We start from the raw sequence: 27,359 nt of genomic DNA, 5'->3' as shown, positions 1-27,359 counted from the left end.
GCATAAGAAGACATGTAGAAAGAGTTAAACATAATAGGCCTAATGGTGCTAACGTTGGGAGGATCTAAGGATATTTGGTATTTGACTTTACTTAGACTATTAATACAAATGATATGATTTATATTCAACCTGTTTTCTTTGGAAGTTCAGTACATAAATGGGAGATGATATCTGTGTGACCAGTTCCAAACAAAAATTTTAAATTCTATGTTTTGAATGGGCTTCTCTGAATAGAAATGTAATACAAAAGATGCTGCATTACAATCAGATGGAAGAAGACACTGGTCAGTAAACTCTTGGGTTAACTGTCTATGCACATAGAAATAGATAAATGTGTCATATGGTATAAAACACGTGATATACAATTGTCAATAAACAAATTAGAAAAGTAACATACTCACTGGATTGCCATAAACAGTAAGCTCTCTGAGAGAAGAGATAACGTCAAGTTTTTCCAGTTCTGCAATATCCTATTTAAAAATTGATAAATTATTTGGTTAGAACCAACATCTTCCAATACATATTAATTTGAAGTAATTTTATGTAAGTGTTTTAGATGTCAGGTAGCTCATGATTGAATCTTGTGAAGTGAGGTAGAGTGACAATTTTCTGTATTTTGGCTTGAAATTTGCTATGCTAGAAGAAATTATATGATTGAAATTAGTACATTCTGCTAATTTTTCCTCTTGATAAATAGTTGTTAAACATCAATCCCATTATTTTATTTATTTATTTGCTTATTTAATTTATTTATTTATCTGGGCCTGGGTGCTATCCCTCAGTTCTTCAGCTCAAGGCTAGCACTCTACCACTTGAGCTACAATGCCACTTCCAGTTTTCTGGTAGTTTATTGGAGTTAAGAATTTCATAGACTTTCCTGCCTGGGCTGGCTTTGAACCACCATCCTCAGATCTCAGCCTCCTGAGTAGCTAGGATTACAGGCATGAGCCACCTGTGCCCGGCCTCATCAATCCCATTATTACACCGATGACTATTATCTTTGGCATATTGTTTATATACTTAAAATAGTCATGGTCAAACTTAAGTAGGGACTGAGGTCTTCATTTAGGATAAGAAATACCAACAGGCAATTTGCTGGTGCTATTTCTAGCTTCAGGTGATTATCTGGATCTATGGAAGTAAATGTAGCTGGGTGCCAGGCAGAATAACAAATGGAACTGTAAGGCTGAACTCATCTTCATTTGTGTATCTGTGGGTCTTAGGAGAAGTTTTCCAAATCTTCTACAATATTGGACTAAGTCACACCAGAATCAATGAAGGATGACCTATACCTTTGTTTAAAGTATTATCAATTTGCAAAAATTTAGGGGCTTTTACTTTCTTAGCCTACCAATTTTTATCAGCCCAATGGTTGTAATTTGAGAATGATGGTTTCAGTCTTCCCAAGTCAGTATAGATCTTTCCCCTAGGCAGGGTGCTGGTGGCCTGTGTCTGCAATCCTAGCTACTCAAGAGGCTGAGATGTATGGATCGCAGTTTGCAGCCAGCCAGGGTGAGAATGTATGTGAGACTTTTAACTCCATTAAATTACAAAAATAAAACAAAACAAAAAGCTGGAAGTAGAGCTGTGGCTCAAGTGGTATAGCAGTACCCTTGAGTAAAAAAGCAGCTCAGGGACAGAGCCCCAGGCCCTGAGTTCAAGACACACACACACACACACACACACACAAATCTTTCCCTTAAAAAAGTTTGAATTGGGAGTTAAAGACTTCTTTCTTGCAGTGCTGATGATTAAATTCAGGGCCTTATGCACGCTAAGCAAGTGCCTCAGAACTGAGCTACATCTCTAGGCCTGAGAGTCAAGGATGTTCGAGAACATATTTTCAAGATAATACAATTGAATACCTAACTCATCTTTTATTCCTCTGAGTTCATTTTTCCTCTAGCTACATGTGTGCTCATGTTAAAGGTACTATAAGGTTATGTGTTAGAATAAGTTTGATAGCAAAAATGATCAATTTAAATAAATGAGAACTATAATTTCAAGGCTAAAAAGGGCTGAAGTTATTAAACAATAAATATTCATTCAAAGATATGTTATACTTTCCCATGATTTGTCATAAAGATTATCATTTAGATCTATAGTATTTTGACAGTGTTATTCTGCTTATGTTGTTGAGGAGGAGATGTCAACTTCCTCATTCCAGCTATTTGCCATCTATTCAGTACTTTAAAAACAGTAGAGGGTGGGAAGGTGGGTAAGGACACTGCTGGGGAAAAATTGACTGGCTGGTGTTTTCTCCTTGTAAGTATGCTGGTAATTGACAGCCTTTCAAGCAGAACAATGAGAATTTTAGGAAGAAGGTGTATTTGTGGCTTATTTTAGCTGATTTCCCTGGTTAAGGCCTACTTACAGCAAATAAACTTGGAATCCATACAATTAAAAACATATTTACATGTTCTCATCATAAATAAAACACTTTCCTCCTACTAGATCTCACTTGGTGAACTATTGTTTAGTGTTTAAGTGGTACTAGGATTTGAATTCAGGGCCTTGAACTTCCTAAGCAAGTAAGTATCCCTCCTAGTCCTTTCTGCTTTAGTCATTTTGGAGATAGCATCTCATGTTTATGTTCCAGGTTGGGCTGGATTCTTGTGTTTGCATAGCCGGGCTGAGAGTTGCCTGCCTCCACATTGCTACTTATTAAATGAGAGGGAGGTCTCATGAGCTTTCCCTAAATGGTGATCCTTCTGATTTCTGCATTGCAACTAGCTAGGATTGCAGATGTAAACCACTGTAACTGGTTCATTACTTCAAATTGGACCATTTGTGTGACTTGGGAAGATAGGACCTGAGCAACTAATGGAATATCAGAGCTCCTGGAGTGTTACTGAAATTATTAGTGAAGCTTGATACCAGATAAGATCTGGTATAAAAGTAGATATCTAATTGTTCAATTTTTGGTGCTGGAGATTGAACCCAGGGACTTTATGCATGCTAAGGTGCTAAGTACCTGCTTTACTACTGAGCTACAATCCAAATTATACATCTAACTTGAAAATCCTTTCATTGCATTAGTTCAGTTGCTACCTCTGGAAATGGTTCCTTTAGAATAGCAATTTTCCATTGAATAAGGGTGTGGAGTCATCACTGCCAGTTTTTGTTTTTTTGGGGGGTCTGGTTGTGGGGCCTGAACTCTGAGCCTGGGTGCTGTCCCTCAGCTCTTCAGCTAAAAGCTAGCACTCTGCCACTTGAGCCACAGCACCACTTCCAGCTTTCTTTTTCTGCTTATGTAGTGTTGAAGAATCAAACCCAGGGCCTCATGCATGCGAAGCAAGTGCTCTACCACTGAGCCACCTTCCTAGCCCTCACTGCCAGTTTTGATAGACTTTTTAGAGAGGGATATCTGAATCTGGATAAATTAGTTATATTAGTTACTTTGTAGAAAAGGGAATTGCTCATGTTTCCCTACTAACCTTAGAGAGAACTTTTATATCACCCCAGTAAAAAAATCTTCTTAAACTGTTGCAAATAGGCCACAAGGTACTTATCACGTATCTACTAAGTGCCAGGTACTGTGAAAGGTACTGCTAATAAACATGGACAAGGCCTGGGAAGGTGGCTCAGTGGTAGAGCGCTTGCCTTGCATGCCTGAGGCCCTGGGTTCGATTCCTCAGCACCACATAAGCAAAAAAAGAAAAAAGCCGGAAGTGGCTCTGTGGCTCAAGTGGTAGAGTGCTAGCCTTGAGCTGAAGAGCTGAGGGACAGCGCCCAGGCTCAGAGTTCAGGCCCCACGACCGGAACCCCACCTCCCAAAAAAAAAAAAAAGAAAAAAAAGAAACATGGACAAGATAGACTCACTCTCTGCCCTTGGGGAATAGTCCACAGTCCACTGTGTCTTTAAGGTTATCTTAGAAGGACAGGCAGAAGTAGTGAAGTTGGTAAAAGGAGTGAACAGACCAAAATGCCAAGACATATATGAGGGCTATATAGGGTCTGAAACTTTTATTTGTGTACTACCTGAGGAAACAGTTTAAGTAGGTTCAGTTTGAGGCAATGGCCTGTATAGCTTGACTTCTGAGTAGGTGAAACTAAGGTGGGATCCTATGTAAAAAAGTGGGAAGAGTTATAAAAGCCAAGTTGACTCAACCATTATTGGGAGGTTGATTCAAGTACCCAGTGGACCAAGTATACATGCCAAACTTAAAGGGCCCATGGAAGGCTGGAATTGAGATTCAGAAACAGCTTGGACCAAGAACAATAAACAAATACAAACCCTGGTAGAAGATTGATGGGACAAGCCTTAACCTACTGAAGCTAACATTTACCAATGAATGAGTGCATGGAGGTTTATCCAGCTTATAAATCTCAAGCAGTGGACTTCTCCATATCACAGAGTTGTTTATATGCCTCCAACATACATGCTATATTAGGGATAAATAACCTACTTGTCACAAATTTCATAGATGTATTTGGAAGCTTTATGTTCAGAGTATAGGGGAATGAAAGCATGTGAATAGCATAACAAGAACAAAACAATCCCCAAATAATGTTACCTGGATTTTATTATATGCTAGGAAGAGTTTCTCTAGTTTTTCTAAAGACTGCAGTTTGCTCAGCTCTCGGATCCGGTTTTCCTCTAGGTGAAGTGCTAGCAGAGCACTTGGCTTGGCGAAAGCAGTTTCATTAAATGTTCTGATGCGGTTGTGGTCTACTACCAACTCTTGAAGGAGCACTAGGCTGTCCAGCCCTTCAAGCTGACAGATTTCATTCCCTAAAACAAGATAAGTCATCATATAGTGAGTGAGCCCCAGTTTCTGGAATTAAAGATCATCTATATTCATGTAAATACTTTTTGTCAAATGATTTTTAAGTACATTATGTCTCAAAATGTTACTATACAAATGAATCTTTTCCTACCCCAAATAAACCACCTTTCCCAAAATGAGTTTATCTAGCTTTAGTATTTCCTATTGCCAATCTCTTAATGCAATTGAAAAAAAAATTGGATTCTTTTTCTCTCCATCTGCTATCTAGTTAGTCACAATCCTAATATTTCTTCTTTTTTAACTGCTTTTTAGATTTAGTAGTCCTGTCAGCACCTTTGCAATTCAGACTCTTAGTATTATGTCATTCATATGGTATAGAAAATGTATGTTCTTTGGAGTTGGATGGATGGAGTTGACTACCACAACATGTACTAGTGCAAATTATTTTGCCTCACTGAACCTCTATTTTTCTTCCCTCCTTCCTTCCTTTCTTCTTTTTTCCTTCCTTCCCTCTCTCCCTCCTTCCTTCCTTTCTTTTTTCTTTTTTCCCTTCCTTCCCTCTCTTCCTTCCTTCCTCCCTCCCTCCTTCCTTTCTCCCTTCTTTTCTCCCCGTCTCTGTCTTTCTCTGTGTCTCTGTCTCTGTCTTGCTCTCTCTTTTTTTTTTTTATATAGCCAGGCTGGCCTTGAACTTGAGATTTTTGCCTCTATCCTTATTAGAATTATAAGTGTGTGCTACCACACTTGGCTGTCTTTTGCTTTCCCTTATCCTTAACTTTTCCCTTTCCTTTCCTTTTCCTTTCCTTTCCCTTTCCCCTTGTCTTCCCTTCCCTTCCCTTTCCTTTACTTCCTCACTCCTTCCCTTTGTCTCCCTTTCTCAGTGTGTTGAGCCATGCTATGAGGAGGCTATAAGGCTTGTGCAATGGCTCCATAAATGGCAGTGATAATAGTCAATATAGACGGCGGCCTCACTCCCTGTGGAACAATGCTTGGCTCGGATTTGCCAATGTCACCATGGCAACTGCACATACTGCCTTGTTAGATTAACACAGACATTCCAGAGTTAGGTTATTTGTTGGGGGGATTCATATATGTGCTTTAAAAAAGATCTGCCATTAGTATGCCTGATTTCTTCCTCCTCCTTCCTCCTTTCTCCTTCCTCTTCCTCCTCTTCCTCCTCCTCCTCCTTCTTCTTCTTCTCCTTCTTCTTCTCCTTCTTTCTTCTTCCCTCCTCCTCCTCCTCCTTCTTCTTTTCTTCTTACTCTTCCTCCTTCTCCTTCTTCTTTTCTTACTCCTGTTCCTCTTCCTCCTCCTCTTTCTCCTCCTGCTCCTCCTCCTCCTTCTTTTTCTTTTTGGTTATCAACCGAAATTCCAAAATTTTGACAAGTAAAAAAATGAATGTCTCTTAGAAAAAAATTACTAAGATCAGATATCCAAATTTCGCAACAATCTTACCAACAGATTTCCCAACCTTGATCTTACTTCATTTAATAATTAATGTTTTCAATACTCATGTTTCCTCATGCTATGTTTTAGATATTTTTTTAAGAATATAAGATCCTATCCTCTTGTGGACTATATTCTGTCTAAATTTCTTTGTCTGACTCTCTATAATTTGGTCCTGCTGGGCATTTTTACCTTCAGTTCTTCACTATTCCACAAATTTCCAAAAATTAAACTTTCTACCAAACTAAATAAAGTCCTTTCTATATTGACTCTTGAATCGGATTATTTTTTAGAGACTTTCCCAAAGCACTTTATAGTCTTTGATTGTCCTTGTTGGCCTACAGACAACAGTCACAGATGGGAACTCCTTCCTTCCTTCCCCTGCTTACAAAGATCTGTTATTCTCACTTTCACTACATTCTATCAATCCTTCAGAGTCCTAGAGATGTCAAGGACTAATGCTTTGATTTCTCTTTCTTTCAGTTTTTATTACACTTAAATTAGTAACACACAGTCATACAAATTAACTTTGTCTACGTGTATATCCATAGGTGGAGTTACAACTACTTTAGGACCAGGATCTCAGTCATGTATAACCACAATAATATAGGACTTCATATCTCTCATAGTACTTAGCACAATTCTGGTTTTCATAAATACTTGAGAATTACTCAGTTGTAACATTTATTGCTTTTTCAGTTAAATATGATATAAAATTAGATTATGATGTAATGCTCCATGTAGCTCCACTGTATTTTATTTTCCTTCAAAAATGGCTTTTGAAAACACGCAGATAACCAAAGAAAAATGCATTTTGATTATGAGCTATTTTGTAAACAAATGAGTAAATGGTAATGCTTGTATTTATTTACCAAAACAAGACATCAATTGTCAGTTTAAAATATTTACTCAAAGGGATGGTAGGGAAAAAACAAAGGAGGAGGTAACAATGCTTGGCAGGAAATGTACTCATTATCTTACTAATGTAACTGTAACCCCTCTGCACAGTATTTTTACAATTAAAAAACATAAAATATTTACTCAATAGCAGTGCTTCTACTCACCCTGTAAAAAGAGGAATCTTAAGTTTATTAATCTGTTAAGTTGTAGCTGGATTAAATTACAAATTCCATTGTATCCCAAATGAAGAACCTCTAAAGTTTGCATTATGGGAGGCAGATTTTCACTGCTCACTGTATCTCTGAAACACAAAGGTTGGGACCATGAACTTAATTTCAAATCAGCTATAATTGTATAAAGACAGTTTTATATATTGAAGTTAAGAAAAATAAAAAAATGAACTTGTTAATATATCAGAATTGAGCTATAAGGTATAATGCTTTTATATTTTATGTAATATTCTTTATCTTTAAAAATTCTTTCATGTGTTAGGTACCAGTAGGTTCTGCCTGTAAGCCTAGCTATTCAAGAAGCAGAGATCTGAGAATTATAGTTTGAATTCAGGTGAAGGAGGAAGTTCATGAGGCTCTCATCTTCCATTAACCACCCAAAAGCTGAAGCTCAAGTGGTTGAGTACTAGCGTTGAGCAAAAATAGCTAAAGGACAGCATCCAGGCTGGAGTTCATACCCAAACACTCACACACACACACACCACACACACACACACACACACACACACACACACACACACACACACACACACACACACACACACTGACTGCTTTATATGGTAAAGAAAAGTGAATAAAAAGTAAATAAAATGGAAAAAGTCAAAATGAAAAATGGTAACTAATGCAATCAATTAAGAAAAAGAAAAAAATTCTTACATTTGAAAAGATAAGAATTGTCATTACTCTTAGATGACATGATATCATGCTTAGTGAATCCTAACAAATCCACCAAAACCTACTTGAAAATAACAAAGCAAAGTTACAACACAAAATAGTTACAAAAGTCTATTGAATTTCTAAACCAACAGCAAACAATCTAAAAGTAAAATGAAGAAAATAAATGTACAATAGTACAAAACAGGATCAAATAGTTCAGAATAAATTCAACTGAAGTATAAATTTTGCACACAGAAAGAAACAAAATTTAGTTTAGAAATAATATCTTATTAATAAAGACATTAAAGATTTATGAACCATTTTAAGTTAATGTTTGCATATATTGTGGGGTAAGGCGTGAGGTCTAAATCCATGTACTCACATGTGGAAATCCATTTGTTTGGAACCTTATTCTTTCCCCCATTGAATTACCTTGGCACTTTTGCTAAAAATCAATTAGCCATAAATGTGTTTCTGAATTTGCACTATTTCAACCAACCATCTTTTCCAGCACCAGACTTATTTCATCACTATACACACACACACACACACACATACACACACACACACACACACTCATGTATATAAATTTATTTATTTATTTATTTTTCTGAAGGTCATGAGGCTTGAACTCTAGGCCTGGACACTGTCCCTGAAGTCTTCAGCTCAAGGTGAGCACTCTACCACTTGTGCCACAGCACTACTTCCAGTTTTATGGTAGTTACTTGGAGATAAGAGTTTCCTGCCTGGGCTGGCTTTGAACCATGATCCTCAGATCTCAGTCTCCTGAGTAGCTAGGCTTACAGGCATTCATCACTATATTTTAATAATAAAATTTGAAGTCAGGGAGTAAGGATAAGTATAAGTGAAATGTTAGCCTGAAAGAAGAAACAACTCAAATGTCCTTCAATAATAAACAGTTTGTCTTGTGATCAATGTAATACCATTCAGCAGTCAAATGAAATTAATTGCTGACACTTGCAACAATATAGATAATCCCAGAAGATTATGTTAAGTGAAAGGACCAGACATAAAACAGCACTTACTATACAATTTCAATCTTAAGAAATTCTAGAATTATAGAGATAGAACAAAAATGTGGGAGAAGGGGACTGAGCTTAGAAATGAGGGAACTTTTTTTTTTGGTTGGTCATGGGGCTTAAACTCTGGGCTTGGGTGCTGTCCTTCGGCTCTTAAGCTCAAGGCTAGCACTCTGCCACTTGAGCCACGGCTCCACTTCCATGAGGGAACTTTTTGTGATGGGAATATTTTATATCTGGATCATGGTAAGGGTTGTATGATAATACATTTCCAAAGTGCATTAGATTGTACAACTTAAACTGGTGGATTTCACTATATGCACACTGTACCTCAATAAAAGTGAGAACAAAAGGACTGTTATTTGCTGGAAAACCCTGAAAAGTATTCTGACTTGATGATTCTAGTGTCTGTATGTTTGTGTATGTATTTATCTGTGTAGAAATATATGTATTTATGTGTATATCTATATATACATATTTATGTGTATAGTAAAGTGTGTACCCTCATTTCATAAAGGATCTTTGTGATTTTGTGTTGGTGCTGAGGATATTCAGTGTCCTAAAATCTAATTTAGAAATTAAAAAAGTAATGTTGGAAAAAATGAGTCCATACCAAGTAAGGGGTTCCTTTGTGGCATGAAAATGTTCTAGAATAAAGTTGTGGCAATGGGTCATACAATTTGTGAGCACACTAAACATCACTATGTTGTACACAAAGGGTGAGTTATATAGTTGTGAGTTGAAAATAAAGAAACCTAAGGATCAGTAAATCTACAAGTCTAAGTTTCCCTTTCTACACAGTATAAGTATGAAATAGAGGAAGCAGGCGAAAATAAAAGATGAGTCTGAGTATTTTTTTCTTTGTGAAGTCTTTCTGGCATATTAGCTATGAAGTAATTATTAAGATAAGTACAAGGTATACACTAGAATATGCTACTTCTTTTTAAATTCCCAACCAATGTTATTTGTAATTGTATAAAAGTAAAAGAATAGTACCTATTTATTTTTGAAGGTCCTTGCTGCCCATAGCCACTTGAAGGTACTTTCTGGTAGAGCAGTTGTCTGTTGGTTAAGTGAGCCTGTGGCTTTGCTCTAGGTATGATTGATTCAATATGGTTATAGTTGAGGCATAAGACCTACAGAAATAATCACTTATTAACCAACTATAATCTATGAAGTCAAAAGTATAGATAATACTTAGAATACACAACACATATTAGTTAAATATTAGTTTTTGCAGATAAAAAATTTATATTTCAAATAACTTAGATTTGAATTTGTACGTGTGTGTGTGTGTGTGTGTGTGTGTGTGTGTGTGTGTGTGTGTGCTTGTCCTGGCACTTGAACTTGGGCTTAGGCACTGCTTTGCCTAAGGCTAGCACTTACCACTTGAGCCACAGTTCCACTTCTGACTTTTAGTGGTCAATTGGAGATAAGTCTCATGGACTTGCCTGCCCGGGATGGCTTAAAACCTTGATCTTCAAATATTGGCCTTCTGGGATTACAGACTTAAATGTGTTTTTAATGATCCTAAATGATGGGAAATTATGATACTGCAACTCCTGCTTTCTCTAAACTAGAGATGGATAAAATAGCTCCTTGGTGAGAAACTTGTTTCCCTACATTTAAAAGAATTTGGTAGATGGCTGAGTTGAGTCAATAGGGAAGAAGCAATGAGGCTGTTTTAGAACCTTACTGTTCTCAAATTCATTTGATGCCTGTTCACTGAACATGTAGCCTGCCCTGAGTTAAGATGCATGAAGGACAATCATATAAAACTGAGGCCAAATAAAAATAACCTTGGAAGTCAATACTTTCTGGAAGCTTATTAAAGTAAAATGGTATGTATAAAACTTGGAATGCAACATACTTTAATTACATATTAGTTCTGAAAATAAAGTAAAAATTTATATCCCAAATGATTTAGACTTGAATTATTTGTGTGTGTGTGTGTGTGCTGGTCTTGGCACTTGAACTCAGGGCTTAGGCACTGTTTTCCTAAGGCTTTCTTTAACTTAGTAACATTGGAATCCATTTTAATCCAAAGCAAAGATTAGAATTTGTACTGAAAACTTTGAAAGAAAAGATGGATTTGTGTGTGACTCACCTGTATATTAGGAAGATAGATGAGCCCACTAAATGAGGTCAGATGATTGTTCTGTAGATTCACATTAAACACATTTATAAACTGGTCAACTGGAATCAAATCTACAGTTCTGAATTTAGACAAAGTAAATAGTTATTATTTATTTTATTTTTTTTATTTTTTATTTTTTACTGGTCCTGCGGCTTGAACTTAGGGCTTGGGCACTGTCCTTGAGCCTCTTTGTGCTCAAGACTAGCATTCTACCACTTGAACCACGACACCACTTCCAGCTTTTCTGAGTAGTTTATTGAAGATTCTCACGGGGACTTTTCTGCCTGGGCTGGCTTCGAACCTCAATCCTCAGATCTCCGCCTCCTGAGTAGCTAGAATTACAGGTGTGAGCCACCGGCACCTGGCAATAATTATTATTTTAACAGGACAGAAAAAAAATATTGGAAAAGATGACTTCTACCATTTATAAAACTCCCAAAGGCATTTTAAAAAGCCCTCACCTAACAAATTCAATAAAAAGGAAACACTTAAAATGTTAAGAGATAAATGTTCAACTAAATGTATTTTTTTGCAGTTCTGAGGTTTGAACTCAGGGCCTTGCACTTGGTAGGCACATTGAGCCACACCCTCAGTCCTTTTTGCTTTAGTTACTAGTTTGGATCCTGAATATAACACCATATTCACATTAACAGTATCTGTGTTTGAGGATGCTATTGTAATGAATAAGGTGTGATTAAAAGTGTTAGGTAATTTTTATTTTATTTTTTTGCCAGTCCTAAGGCTTGAGCTCAGGGCCTGGGTACTGTCCCCGAGCTTCTTTTGCTCAAGCCTACTGTTCTACCACTTGAGCCACAGTGGCACTTCCAGCTTCTTCTGTTTATGTGGTACTGAGGAATCGAACCCAGGGCCTCATGCATGCTAGGCAAGCATTCTACCACTAAGGCACATTCCCAGCCTAATTTATATTAACTTTCATCTTCATAATTTTCTTAGTAAAAATGTAATCAAATTTTTGCTAAATAACTGAACAAAACACAAGAAGTAAATCTAGTATGTTTGGTTGCAAAAGAGAAAGAGGAACAAAATCTGAGCAAGAAATTGGTAACATTTAAAATCATAGCCTTGTGCTAGGATGTAGCTTAGTGGCAAAGTGCTTGCCTAGCAAGTGCAAAGTCCTGGGTTCAATCTCTAGCACTGAAAAAGAAAAGATTTTAAAAATACCGTTAAAAAACCATAGCCTCCAATAATAAAAAATTGTTATCACATTTCAAAGGGTTGTAGCATGAAATTAGAAGTAGGAAGGACGAATTAATGGGGATCTTTGGAGAAAATCTATAAATATTTAAAATAGTAAAAGTAATAATAATTACATATATAATTATACTATCAAATAGCATATAGTGAAATGTACCTGATAGATGATGAAGTCCAGTTTAGTTCTTGCATCTGGATGAAGTTTGAATGTCCTTGTCGTTCGGCAATCATGTCTGACGTAAGTCTGCCGCCAAACAAATCCTTGGCACTTTCAGTCTCTGGTGGTTCCTACATGAGAACATTTAAAAATGATATCCTCTCTTGGAACTGGTAGTTCACACCTGTAATTCTAGCTAGTCAGAAAAGGCTGATATCTGAGGATTGCAGTTTGAGGTCAGCTCAGGCAAGAAAGTGGACGGGATTCTTCTCCAATTAAACTGGAAAAAGCCAGAAGTGGGAGCTGTGGTTCAAGTGGGTAGAGCACTAGCCTGGAGCAAAAACAAAGCTCGAGGACTGTGCCTAGGCCCGCAGTTTAAGTCCCAGAATGGGTATGCATACACACACACACACACACATACACACACACACACACACACACAGAGTGATGCCCTCTCTTACAGATGATCATATCACATGAATTCTATGGTTCTAGGTAAAAATGGGGTAGGCTCATTTCTTCCTGTTCCGCTATTAAACACAGCTAACCCCCCTTCACATCATACACATAAAAGGAAAAAAATTATTTGAATGACAGCACAATTTTCCTCATCAATGAAACTAAAAGATGTGGCACATTTTTCAAGTGATGAAAATGTCAACCTCGAATCCTATATCAAGAGAAAATAGCATTCCAAAATGAAAAGGGAAATCATGACATTATCTGATGACAGAAAAACCAAGCCAAATGTCATCAGAAACCCATCCTAAAAGATGGCTCAAGGAAAGTTTTGTTTTGGTTTTGGATTTTCTTTTTCTGGAGACAGGGTCTCACGATGTAGCCCAGGCTATCTACAAACTTCCTACCTCAGCCCTTGGAATTCTGGGATAACAGACATTTGCCACTACAACAAGCCTCAAGAAAATTCTTAAAGCAAATAAATAAAGTAAAATTTGGAATTTAGGAAAGAAGAAAATACAATAGTTTTACTATGCATCAACAACAACTTTCCTTCTAGTTCATCTTTGGTAAGGTTGAAGTAAAAACATATAGTACTGTCTTGAAGTAAGGAGATTGGGTCTATGCTTCCCCTAGATAATTGGCCCTTGATTTCCCCTGATTATTTCCTTAGATGGTTTGCTTTTCTATCAGGTTTAAACATCCTCATCTGGTTTTCTTTGCTTATGTATAACATTTTTGTTAGGTTTAATTCCGCACACCTTATGTGGTATTGGCCTATATAAGCTTTGTGCTAAGAGCATTAGGGGCTGCTGGTCTTTGCAACATGGGTCCACCAGCAGTCCCGTCATAATTTGGCCTCTTAAGTGGTGGCTTCTCTGCTTCTTGTGACTGAGTTTCACAACAGTCTTACATGGCTCTTAAATTTCTTTTGACAGCACTGAAGCTTTAACTTGGGGTCTTGTGCTTGCTAGGCAGGCACTTGGCCACTTCAGTCATGAACCCAGTTTCTTTATTTCCTTTTAAGTTTTTAATTTTTTTAGTTATTTTTTTTTCTCCCAGTCCTGGGGCTTGAACTCAGGGAGTGCATGTTATCCTTGAGCCTCTTTGTGTTCAAGGATAGTGGTCTACCACTTGAGCCACAGAGCCACTTCCAGTTTTTTCGAGTAGTTTATTGGAGATAGGAGTCTCATGGGACTTTTCTGCCTGGTTGGCTTAGAATCATGTTTCTCAGATCTCAGCCTCCTGAGTAGCTGGGGTTACAGGCATGAGCCTCCAGTACTTGGCTCTTTCTTTTCTTTTTTATTTTTCAGGTAAGTTATAAAACTTTCCAAGAAGTAGGGTGCCAGTGCCTCATGCGTGTAATCCTAACTACCCAGGAGGCTGAGATCTGAGGATCATAGTTTGAAGCCAGCCAGGCAGAAAAGTCCCATGAGACTCTTACCTCCAATTAACCATTGAAAAACTGGAAGTCTTGCTGTAGGCTCAAGTGGTAGAGCACAAGCCTTGAGCACAAAGAGGCTTAGGGACAGCACCCAGGCCCTGAGTTCAAGCTCCACAACCACCACCACCAACAACAAAATTCTAAGAAGCTTATAGAAAAGCAAAAGAGATAAACAGAGGAAATATTCCCCTTCCCTGACAATAAAATGACAGACTTGGGCTTTAATATATTAGTAGCTACATTAAATGTAAATGACCTATATTCACCAATTATATATAAACACACACACACATAGATATATATATATAGATATATATATAATAACCCAACTATAAGCTCTTGTCAAGAAACCACAAATAAATGATGCAGATGAAAAGCTGTTTTAAAAAAGCACAAGATATACCATTAACATCAATCAAAAATATGAGAACTGACTATATTAACATTACAAATTATATTTCAAAGCAAAGAACATTACCAGAGAAGAGAAAAGCATATTATCTAATGATAAATGGGTCAATCTACCAAGACATAATAATCCTAACCAACAGTGCCACAAAAATGTGAAGCTATTGTACTCATTTTATATGGTAAACTAACATTTATATAGTAAACTAACATGCTTTTCCTTTGAGGTACTTGGAAGATATTAAGTTCTTAAACAGTTGTCTTCAATAAGGTGATAATCTTGGATAATCTACATGGATCTGATTCAAAGAACTGCAAGGCCAAGCTGAGGCTTCCTGCAGCAGATAAGAAAATCTATCTATGGAGAGCAGGTTTGGTCCATGATGGGAATTTTAACCTTCCTATAACCTTCTGTTCATGAAGGCCTACCTATGGATTGCTTAGGCAGTACATAGTTGTCTATCGGTCTGTCTGTCTATCTCTATCTATCTATCTATCTATCATCCCTATTTTACTAGTTTTTATTTTCTGGTTGAATCCTAAATAACAGTCTTAAAGTAGTTTTTGTTGTTGTTGTGGTGGTACTGGGGCTTGAACTGAAGTCTTTGTACTTGGCTTTTCTGCTCAAGGCTGGTACTCTACCATTTGAGCCATACCTCTACTTCTGGATTTTTGCTAGTTAAATGGAGTTAGTCTCCATTTAACTAGCCTAGGCTGGCTTCAAACCTCAGTCTTCAGATCTCCTGATTAGGGCTGGGAAGTTGGCTCAGTGGTAGAGCGCTTGCCTTGCATGCCTGAGGCCCTGGGTTCGATTCCTCAGCACCACATAAGCAAAAAGAAAAAACCCGGAAGTGGCGCTTTGGCTCAAGTGGTAGAGCGCTAGCCTTGAGCTGAAGAGCTGAAGGACAGCGCCCAGGCCCAGAGTTCAGGCCTCACGACAGGACCCAAAAAAAAAAAAAGAAACAGATCTCCTGATTAGCTAGGATACAGGCATTTGCCATCAGAAACCTACTAAAAAATAAGTTATAAAAACCATATTTATTCAGCCTTAGGAATATTTAGAAATGTTTTGCATTTTCGACAATCATGCAAACAATATTTGATTGCTGTTCTTTTAAATCAGGAGGTGGAAAACTTCTGCATTTTTCTTGTGGAGAGTAGGTCAATATTGTAGATTCTCTGTGATGAGTATTTACTTTTGTTTTTGTAGCGTGAAAAGAGTCATGGGCTATATATAAACAACTAGGTATAAATGTATTCCAATAAAATTTTATTACAAAACAGGTGGCTGGACACATTTGGCCCAGGGGCCATAGTTTGCCAGCCTTATTTTAGACAAGTGGTTGAGCTTGACCTCCATAAAACTGAGTAGTCATTTGATCTACATTTACTCAAATTCCCTTCCTCATGCCACATCTCACAAGACTTCGTATTTGAATACACATTGCTAATGCAAAGTTAGTCTCTTTAAAACAGAAGCACTGAGGAAGAAGGCATATAATGAAAGCATGCTACCCAAATCACTCTTCAGCGCTTTGATGTCCATGTCTTCCCTTAACTCCAAAGAAAGCACTGTGATTACCTTTCTACAAAGTTTTGGACAGATTGACAATGAGGCACAGCTGTCCATGATTTACTATTAAGGAGTCATATAATTTGGATTGAGTCACATAACTTCAATTAACTTCTCTATAGTTCCTTGTGCTTATCTAGAAATGGTGTGACCCTATGTCATTTTCAAAGCCCATTTGTATCTCAAAAATTCTAGAATTATGTTGTTCCTTTACCTACTCTGCATCCCTTCCATGGCTTCTTTCCTATTTATGTATCCTAAGTAAAATTATGAGTCTCGGATTTCCTTGCTTTCTCTACTCCTGTATTTTAAATGGCTAACTTTTTTCAAATTCCTTCTAAGTTTAACATAATGTAAATTTCCATATTCATATTTAGTCTTGTGATTTCAACCGCCTGATGTCTCTATATAAAACCTGGTGTATCTAATATTATTCACTGTATTCCTGAAAACAGCTTTTCTTTCTCTACTTATGACCAGTTAGTATTTTGTTGGCATAGACTCAAACCTTGTAGACATCTCTTAATTCTTCCTTATCCTTGCTCTTGGGCTGGCAAATTCTGTCAGTTTTCCCTAGTATTTTTCTTATTTTTCAGCTGTTTTAAAAGTCACCTCCTCCTGTTTCAGGTTCTTAACACTTTACCCCTAGACTATTCTAGTAGTTTTTACTGTGCTTCTCTTGGACACAGTAAATACTGCATGGGATAAACTTTCTTACTATGTAGTTTTGAATATATCATTACACTAATTGAAAAGTCTTCAATGCATTTCCATTGCCTCCCATATGGTTGGTCTACTCTTCAAGCACTTTTACTAATTCATGTTATACCTCATGGCACAAAGAATTTCTAGCAGCTTACCAGAAGCACATATAACAAAAGTATAAGTCATTTAAATAAGGCAGATTAATATCTAGAACAATATAAGATATGAGGTAAAAAATAGGGATATAGTAATGGAGAGACTAAGATCCCATTGAGTTTCTATTATTAAATCTAAATTTAAATGAGGAAAGAGGTGACATTGTTCAAAAAGAAATGTACTCATTACCCAGCTTCTATACTGTAACTCTGCTATACATCACCTTTACAATAAAAACATTTTTAAAAATCATAAATTTGATCCTGAGTTTCTAGGTGTTAAATCCATGCTCAGGGAGCAGAACCAATATTCGTTTCCTACACTTAGCTCTGAAATTTGTTTCCCCTACACTTATTTCGTGTTATGAGGCCTTCCAAATGATGCTCAAAAGATGATTTTTGGAACATCTCTCAATGAAAGCTACCTAAACAAAACCTACCAGACAATATTCTAGAGAATTTGTATTTATTACACAATGTTTTAGACTCTCCATTTAGGGGAAGGCCCTGAAAAAAAGAAGGTCCTGAAAAGAAGGAAGCTAAGATTAGTAATCTTTTTAGAGCATCTCAGCGTACTAAATAATCCAGAATGATTTCAGTTTTCTATACAATCTGATGAGTTTTGTTGTTTAATTGGAGGTAGGGAATATTGTACAGGGAAACTTTTATTCTTTATACATCTGCACTCACCTTGTTACATGTTACAAGAATCTCTGTATGCATTTGTTACAAACCCGTGTCTCCATATGTTGTTTTTGTATTGAGTCCTAAGTTCTGTGCCTTTCATTACCACTTTTAGCAATATTATCATCATACAGTAAATTTGTTGGTTTCAATCTATTATCCTTAAATATTAACAACTATATTTTCCCAGGAAATAGAAAATGTTTTTAGGCTCATAAAGATGAAAGGATTGCTGAGCACAGTTTTTCTATGGCATTCCATAAAATTGTGCCATTTATGTTTTGTTTGCAGTGCTGGGATCAAACCCAGGGCTTCACATATATTAGGCAAGCACTCTGCCACAGAGCTATGTCCCAGGCCTTGTTCTTTATTTTTAAAGCATTGCATTTGGTGGGTGCAAATGTAAAACAGTATCTTTTCTCCCTTTCCATCTCAACAAATTTGCCAGATTAAAAAAAAATATATAAAGTCCAGGTCTAAAATGAGCTTGGGATACCGAGGTTTTAATAAGCATAATAAGTAAAGTGAACCAACAAATGAGATGAGTCATAAAACTACTTACAATTGCGATGCCATCTAAAGCTTTCAGTTCTGGAAGATGAAATATTACAAACAACCGGTAATTTTCTTGATTCCATATAATAATGTTTCCATACAGATCTAGGATGACCAAGTTGCATAATGTCTAGGTAATAAGATACATAGATTATATATTAAGTGGGAGGGTTATCCTTTTCAATCACTAAGGTGTGATTCTGGGTAGTATTTCTCTGGACTGTGTTATATGATCAGAATCCCCTGGTATTAAATGCTTTATATATCAGTAGTAAAGACTTAGTGGGAGCTTGGATATGTTTAAGACAATATACTTTGTTTATGGAATATTGACTTATTTAAATGGTATGTTTGTATGCTGTATGTAAACAGATTAAATTGGAATGGAAGATGCTGTCGTTTGAAAAGAGATAAAGCAGATATGCTTTTTGGCTTCTGAGAGAATAGAAGAATTATATAGGAGAAATGTGTTTTCTTGTTAGGCCAGACAATTTGATATACTTCTTTAAAAAGAAATCCCTGAGTACATGTGGATAAGAAAGATTAAATCAAAGGGAGTAATGTACAAGTAAAAAGGTTCATTCTGTTGCTGATATGGATGATGAGGTTGCCTCTTTGGCTTTAGAAATGATATTGAGGGAACAGGATGGAGAGGAGGCTGAAGGCTATGTAAAGACAGGAAATGAAGGCAAGCTTTTGGTAAGGAGCTAAAGTCCTGGTTGGGGGCCGGGGGGGGGGGGGGGGGGGGGGGGGGGAGGGGGGCGGGGGGGGCGGGGAACAGCGGTCAATATGAGACTCTCAGTGTGAGAAAGTGACCACTGACTTTAAGAAACAATGACTCACACATTGCATTTGAAGCAAATTCCTATTCTGCATTGTATAAACAGTCCATTTTGTTCCAACATTTGATAAAGCTTGTAACAAATTTGAGTTAGTGGTTTCTTTTCTTTCTTTCTTTTTGGCCTTAATCTCACGGCCTGGGAGCTGTCCCTGAGCTTTTACATGCAAGGCTATTGCTCTACCACTTTGGTCCACAGCACCATTTCTGGTTTTTTGGTGATTCAGTGAAGATAATAGTGTCTCATGGATTTTCCTGTCTAGGCTGGCTTTGAATAGAAATCCTCAGCCCAGCTTAGTGGTTTCTTTAAAGAGAGAAAATCTGCGTGAAAGTGAGCAGGAAGAGTTGGAATCACAGATAAAAATGGGAGTTCACTATAGAGCCACAGAAATAAAAATAGCATGGTACTGATACAAAATCAGACATGTAAGTCAATTAAGTAGAAGACTCCAAAATAAACCCACACAGCAACAGCTTATATGATTTTTGACAAAGAAGCCAAACACATAAGTTGCAGAAGACAGCTCTCAAACAACTGGTATTGGTAAAACCGGAAATCTATATGTAAACCAAAATGATTTCTTTCTCTCATCTTGTACAAAAATCAACTCAAAATGGATCAAAGACCTTAATGACAAATGAGACCTGAAATTCTGAAATGACTGGAGGAAGATGTAAGGGATCTAGGCATAAGCAATGGCTTTCCAAAAATGACTTCAATAGCTCAGGAAATAGCAGAAATTGACAGATGGGATTGCATGGCATCTTACAAAAAGGAAGATCTTTGCTGGGAATGAATACCCAGAACATTTTATAAACAGTTGAAAAGTTAAATACCAAAAAGAACATGTAATATATAAAATGAATGGACAGATGAATTGAACAGGCACTGTTCAAATGTAAGGTCTGAATGAACGGTCAAGAAACACATGAAAAAATGTTCAATATCTTCAGCCATCAGCGCAGTGCACATAAAAACTTCACTGAGATCCTGTCTCACTCCAGTTAGAAAGGCTATCATCGAGAAAGCAACAGCAAATGTTGGCAGGGTTTCAGGGGGAAAGAAACCTTTACATATACACTGTAGGTAGGAATGTAAATCCAATTCGTGCACGCACTGTGGAAATCAATATAAAGAATCTTCAAAAGAATAAAAATAGACCCAGGGTAATCACAGGCATGTGGCTCCAAGAAGAACCTTGGCTGAGGAAAACCTGGAATGCTCAGGATGCATATAGTTTAAGCACAGTTAGGGTAATGGAGGACTGACAGCTCTGTATCAACTGAGTTGTGAAATATGCATAGGAAGGTTTGACCAACCTTGGTGAAAATTGCATGCAATAAAATCTGTGAATAACATTGGCTAACCATACTGTTTGATCCAGCTATACCACTTCTGGGTATAAACCTAAAGAATTTAAACCAGCTAACTTTATGTTTATTGTAGAACTATTGACAATAGGAAATCAGTCTAGATGCTCATAAATAAATAATTAAAATGTGGTATATATGAATGTTGGACCAAAATGTAATTATGTCATTTTAGGAAAATGTGAAATTAGTGAAATAAGTAAAATGCTAGACAACTATCACGTTTTCTCTCATATAGAGTTTAGAGAGGAAAAAAGAATATGAAAGTAAAGTTCTGAATGGGAGATAAAAGATGATAATGGAGATGAATATAATCAAATTATATCATATGACTATAAGGAAATATCACTATGAAACTCCTTTGTGCAATTAATGAGCACTAATAAAATTAAGCCAGAAGTTATCAGAGTGAAGATTGGTGTCATTATAATTATACACAAACACACATACACATATAGGTATATATTTTAGTAAATATATTAGTAATATATAACATATATATTAGTAAATATATGGAATATATTTACTAAAATATATTTCACTAACTTATTAAACTATATATTATATAATATATGTTAATATAATAATGTATAAATATGTAACATAATATAAAATATTAAGCACATAATACAATATATATTAGAATATGACATACAAAATATGATTAATAATTCCTTATTTTTTTCACACTTTCAAAATTCTGTTTGGTGAACATACATTACATTATTTCATAATGATAATAAGCAATAAATGTTTTTAAAAGCAAAAAGTTACTACCCCAAAAAGTTACCTTTAAATTGTAGATCTCTTGATTGACAGCAATATAGTTATTGCTTATGTATAATTCAAGCAGCGTATACATTTTTTGTAAACCACTCAGTGAAGTGATCCTGTTGTTCTCAAGAGAAAGGAAGTGGAGATGAAGCATGTTTTCAAATATATGCTTTTCCAGGCCAGTGAGAAGATTATTATTTAGGCTGAGACGGGTTAATTTAGTTAGTTTGGAAATGCCTAGAAAAATAAGCAGATTCAAGAAAAGATTCAGACAGAACTGAGAAGTTAATTTAAAAATTAACCGGCTGGTCATTTTTACTTGTTTCTTTTTTTTCTAAGTTCACATGGCTTCAAGGCTTATGTAATACCAACTATTATTGCTTTCCTTTTCTTTTTTCAAAATGATAGACTTAAATCATATGTATAAAGTCTCATTCCATGCATCAAACTCTAATTTTGGAATTTTGGATTTCCAAGTAGATTCATTCTTTTTAGGTGTTAACAAAAAGTCCCTAGATGCTAAAAAAAAAATGGGTGAAAGTTTTTCTTTCAAAGAACATTAATATGATATAATTAACATTCTTTTTACACTTACAATACCATACTCTACAAAGTTCAAAATAATTGCCAGTCTTCATTTGAAAGCATTAATAATAAGAAACTAGATTATGACACTCTGAAATGCATTACTCACAGAATCAACTGCATTAGAGAATTTAGAAAATAGAAAAAGAATTTAGCCCAGTTATCCTGCTGTACACCTAAAAGTACTTTTAAGACAGAAGTTTAGAATATCCATATTATCAGAATCTGAATTATCTTTATATAATATATGCACTTCATAATTGCAGGATAATGCAGAACTTTCTTTTCTTCCCTTTTCCTCTCCATTTCCCCCTCCCTCTATCTTTCTTGAACTTGTGATCTTCCTACCTCAGCCTCCTGAATGATGGGATAATAGGGGTATACCACTACCTTGCTGAAGATAAGAACTTTGAAATCATAGTGGATTTCAAATGTAACACTACTAGATTTGGAACCACAGATAAACTATGTAACTCCTGAGCCTTGATTTCTTTATCCATACAAAGGACATGCTGAAATCTACTTCTAAGAGGCTATATAATTAAATGGAATTTAAAAATCACATTCAACTTCTTGTCAGATTCAAAACATTAAACAATGATAAGAATGAAAGCTAAGAGGAGTCAGAAAGTATTTAGTACATTTCCTTTAAATGCTACATTTTTAGTCTGCAGATAAGCATAAGCCAAAATGAAATGAAGAATCTTGAAAACTTGGTGAGATAAGGGAGAAAAAGGTCTCTTATACACTCTGCCTCAGAAAGGTAGGTGTTACTACTGAACTTTAAGTAGTCAAAATATAGTACTCTCATTATTGGGGCATGGTTAGTGTGCTTAATTTATGTGGATACATAGAAAAGGTTGTGTTAATGTATGTGATGTTCAGTCTCTAGTGACATATACTTTTCATTTTCAGCAAAAGTCTTAAAATTTCCAAATAGAACTTTCAGTCCATATTTTGTGAAATAAACAGAATTGTTAGGTCTTTTTCCAAATATACCTCACTGATCCACTCATTTAGCTTTGCCTTCCAGTGTGAACATGCCAGTTATATTCTCTACGCATTTTGTTACAGAGGAGAGGAGAGACAGAGGAGGTAAAAGTCAGTTTGCTGGGCTCACTAAATTTGGGAGCTCGTCCCAAATCCCATCAGTGTCTACTTAGAATTCTCTGCTGCAAATCTTCTTGGAAGTTCTATCTTTTGCTCTTATTCAGACATCCATATTGAAAGACTTAAGTGTGTCCATGTACCTTACCTTCTATCTTTGAGATGCAGTTCCCGTCTAATGTGAGCTCTTCCAAATTAACACAGGATTCCAAGCCCTCTATTTTAGTGAGATTATTATTGCTGAAGGATGCCCATTTCAAATTTTCCAATTTTTCTAAATTGGTGATTTCAAAGAGATGTTGTCCATCTAAATTTAAGGCAGTTATCTATACAATAATTCACATTGTATGTTACTTCTGTATCTTGTAAGCAAATTCAATGTTATTAGATTTAAAAAGCTAACAAAATAATTCCAACATGATAAACAAATACTAAAATAATTCTTTCAAGAACTAAAGGTATGGCTTAGTTTACAAAAAATTTAACTATTTGCCAAGAGTGTAACTGCACAGGACTATTACTGTAGTCTGGATACAGTGTTATTCAGATTCCTGTTTGTGCCAAGGGCTTGTTGCAGTTGGTTCTGCGCTGGCAGAACTTGCTACTGTTACAGCCCCTTCAGGAATGGACTCAGCTGCAGAGAGCCACCTTGCCCAAGGTCACCTTCCTTTTCAGGCTGGCTCATAGCCAACACTGGAGAGATACCAAGGGCTCAGCTTCTCATCCCATCTTGGGACCAATTTAAAGGCTACCCTAATTCCAGAACTCTCCATGGGGTCATCCAATGACGCATTGGAGCTTACTATCAAAATATATCCCATAATAAAATACCCATTTTTCAAGAGCTTCTTTTAGGCTAGCTCCTATCAAGTTTCTATATTCTCTTTTCCCCAGGTTCTATTTTTCCACACTGGTTCTAGAAAAGACTTTGGTATATTCAGGCAAATGTGTGGACTACAGTGCTTTGTCCCTGCCAAATGAATTTCAACTATTTCTCTGGCTTTGAGCCTTTAAAATTGACTGGCCTATTTTGCCATGTTGCTGGAATCTACCCTTTGGTTTACTGAGTACCTTTATCCCAAATTTCTGATAGTATGGCAATTATCGTTGAGGACTAGCTCCTATGACATCAATCCATCACTTAACCTTCCAATTTTAGTTTTTGAAATATGGTACATTTCTTATGTAATTTTTTTCTAATACATTATCTTGTAAATTCTTTCCAACATTATCAAAACAAGATCGACACATTAAAATTTTACATAAAATTTTACAACTTGGTATGGCTATATTGTAAATTAAACACTACATGATCTCCATTATATGTAGAGATGTTGTTGGTAAAGGAGTACAAAGTTTCAAGTACAAAAGTTAATAAATTGGGAAAGTAGCTTAGTGGTAGAGTGCTTGCCTAGGACTCATAAAGTCCTGGGTTCAATTCCTCAGTACCACATAAACAGAAAAAGCCAGAAGCGGTGCTGTGGCTCAAGTGGTAGAGTGTTAGTCTTGAGCAAAAGCAGGTCAGGGAAAGTGCCCAGGCCCTAAGTTCAAGCCCCAAGACTGGAAAAAAAAAAAGGGTAATAAATTCTGAATTATTATAACTAAAATTAAAAATACTATATTTCATACTGGAAATTTTCTAAGAAAATTGACCATAAGGGCTGGGAAGGTGGCTCAGTAGTAAGAGCACTTGCCTTGCATGCATGATGCCCTGGGTTCGATTCCTCAGCATCACATAAGCAGAAAAAAAAAAGCCGGAAGTGGTGCTGTGGCTCAAGGGGTAGAGTACTAGCCTTGAGCTGAAGAGCTGAGGGACAGTGCCCAGGCCCAGAGTTCAGGCCTTAAGACTGGACCCACCCACCCCTCCAAAAAAGAAAATTGACCTTAAGTGTTCCTTTCTTACTGTATTTATTTTAATCTTTTTCAATTTTCTGACTCAACTATGAACACAAATCAAAGCTAAATAAGAAAATCAATTTAAATTTAGCCTTTTCATTAATTTTAATAGCATTAGACTTTACCTTTAGGTGCCAGTTTCCACTTAGATGTAAATATGGTCCTAACCTTGAAATCTGTGTCAGAATTTTGGCAGTAGGCAGTATACTAAGTACTCGTGGTCTCTCTTCTTTAGAACTAGAATGCTGCAAGAGAGATAACTAATAAAATAATAAACATATGATGAATAAAAGATCATACAGATGTTCACAGTTAAAAAAGTTTTGCTTCCCAAAGATAAATAGCCCAATAAATAGAATATTTGCCTTAAAATATATTCAATATCCACATATATTTTAATCACTCTTTCTAATTGCTTTTGAAAATATTGAACTATTATAAGATAACATTTATACAACTTCAAAGGAATTACTGCAGTATAGACACCCTATAAATCCACTCATAAACTATTTACCACCTGAAATAGTACTAATATCCTTAATCTCTCTGCAGGCCCCCATCCTGAGCCTTTCCCTTAGATATAATCCCCATATCAATTTTTCATTTAGTTTCTCTGAAGTTCCATGTTTATATCGATAAGCCATTTATCATTTACTCTTGCACATATTTGAGCTGTACATAACCAAATAAATGTACTTTTATGTAATAGGCTTTTATAGCTTAACAGCTTATTTATAAACTTCATTTAGGCTTCTGTTTGTAGTTGTAGCTTATTCATATGTCATTGCTGTATACTATTCTTAAGTTCCTGACCATGAACACTGGTGTTGATTGAGTTTGTTTGGTTTGCTTTTTTATTTATAGTATTATGGACCATATATGTGAGAATTTCTTTACAATGTATGAGGTCTTTTTTTTTTGGGTCCGGTCGTGGGGCCTGAACTCTGGGCCTGGGCACTGTCTCTCAGCTCTTCAGCTCAAGGCTAGTGCTCTACCATTTGAACCACAACGCCACTTCTGGCTTATGTGGTGCTGAGGAATTGCAAGGCAAGCGCTCTACCACTGAGCCACCTTCCCAGCCCAATGTATGAGGTCTTGAGGTTTGTATATATGTGTATAATAATGCCAACTTATTTTTACTAACTAATCGTAACAACTACAATTGTTACTTTATATTCCTGCTGAAATATGATATTGTTAATTTTTTTTTTTTTAGGGTCCGGTCATGGGGCCTGAACTCTGGGCCTGGGAGATGTCCCTCAGCTCTCCAGCTCAAGGCTAACACTCTACCACTTGAGTCACAGCGCCACTTCCGGCTTTTTTCTTTTTGCTTATGTGGTGCTGAGGAATCAAACCCAGGGCCTCAAGCATGCAAGGCAAGCGCTCTACCACTGAGCCACCTTCCTAGCCCTATTGTTTAAATATCAAGACAAGTTTTTTGGCGGTAAGTAAAACTGGAAATAACTGGTAAAAAATATTTTCCTAAGTTAACTGGCTGTTACAATTTCTCCTTCATTAAGCTATCTGTTCAAATAATTTGCCTCAATGTTTTTCAGCTGGTTGTCTTTTTCCTTATAAATTCTAAATATACAAAGATTGTATTTTGACACTTGTTTTCAAATTTCTTTTTCTAGTACATATCTTGTTTTGTTTTGTTTTTTTACTTTCCTTATAATGTCTTTTTAGAAGAAGATATATCAGCTTTAATGTATACAAAATCAATCTTTTATGGTTTATGCTCTTTGCATCTGGCCTAATAAATTATTCCTTAATTCAAGGGCATAATGATAATCTGTGGTGATTTTCTAAAGGAGTTTTGGTTTTGGGTTTTGCAGTGAAGGTCTTAACATACATGTCCCCATGTCTTTCATTAAGTAGCCTCTCTGGTCAGAAAAGGCTAGTTCTGTTATTTATCAAGATTCCACAAATGTTCAGGTCTATATTATATCTTTATTCAGCTCTGTTGGTCTACTTTCTTGACTCAGTATTCCTATCACACTGTCTTAAAATATTTTAGTAGGTTTTGATTTCTGGTAGAGTAAATCTTCAAGTCTTCTTCAGGTTTATTATATATATTTTTTTCTTTTTCTTTTTTGGGTCCAGTCGTGGGGCCTGAACTATGGGCCTGGGCGCTGTCCCTCAGCTCTTCAGCTCAAGGCTAGCGCTCTACCTCTTGAGCCACAGTGCCACTTCTGGCTTTTTTCTTTTTGCTTATGTGGTGCTGAGGAATCGAACCCAGGGCCTTAGGCATGCAAGGCAAGCGCTCTACCACTGAGCCACCTTCCCAGCCCCTTTT

General features: G+C 36.3%; 1 protein-coding gene across 1 annotated transcript in view; it reads right to left on the bottom strand.

The window, feature by feature from the left end:
* Positions 1–27,359, bottom strand: part of Lrrc9 (leucine rich repeat containing 9) — a 79,185-nt gene that overhangs the window by 6,489 nt on the left and 45,337 nt on the right. The window contains exons 20-29 of the mRNA XM_042682615.1: positions 25,189–25,323; positions 23,316–23,493; positions 21,492–21,712; positions 18,500–18,622; positions 12,510–12,640; positions 11,108–11,216; positions 9,997–10,136; positions 7,238–7,374; positions 4,518–4,735; positions 402–470 (exon numbers count right to left, since the gene is read on the bottom strand). Of these exons, the coding sequence (XP_042538549.1) occupies positions 402–470; positions 4,518–4,735; positions 7,238–7,374; positions 9,997–10,136; positions 11,108–11,216; positions 12,510–12,640; positions 18,500–18,622; positions 21,492–21,712; positions 23,316–23,493; positions 25,189–25,323 (1,461 nt within the window). The remainder of the gene's footprint in view (positions 1–401; positions 471–4,517; positions 4,736–7,237; positions 7,375–9,996; positions 10,137–11,107; positions 11,217–12,509; positions 12,641–18,499; positions 18,623–21,491; positions 21,713–23,315; positions 23,494–25,188; positions 25,324–27,359) is intronic.

The sequence above is a fragment of the Dipodomys spectabilis genome, unplaced genomic scaffold (genome assembly GCF_019054845.1).
Source record: "Dipodomys spectabilis isolate Male_0828 unplaced genomic scaffold, ASM1905484v1 ptg000073l, whole genome shotgun sequence".
Taxonomy (NCBI): Eukaryota; Metazoa; Chordata; class Mammalia; order Rodentia; family Heteromyidae; genus Dipodomys; species Dipodomys spectabilis.
The sequence above is the reverse complement of the archived record's forward strand: the minus strand, read 5'-3'. Positions and strand labels throughout refer to the sequence as shown.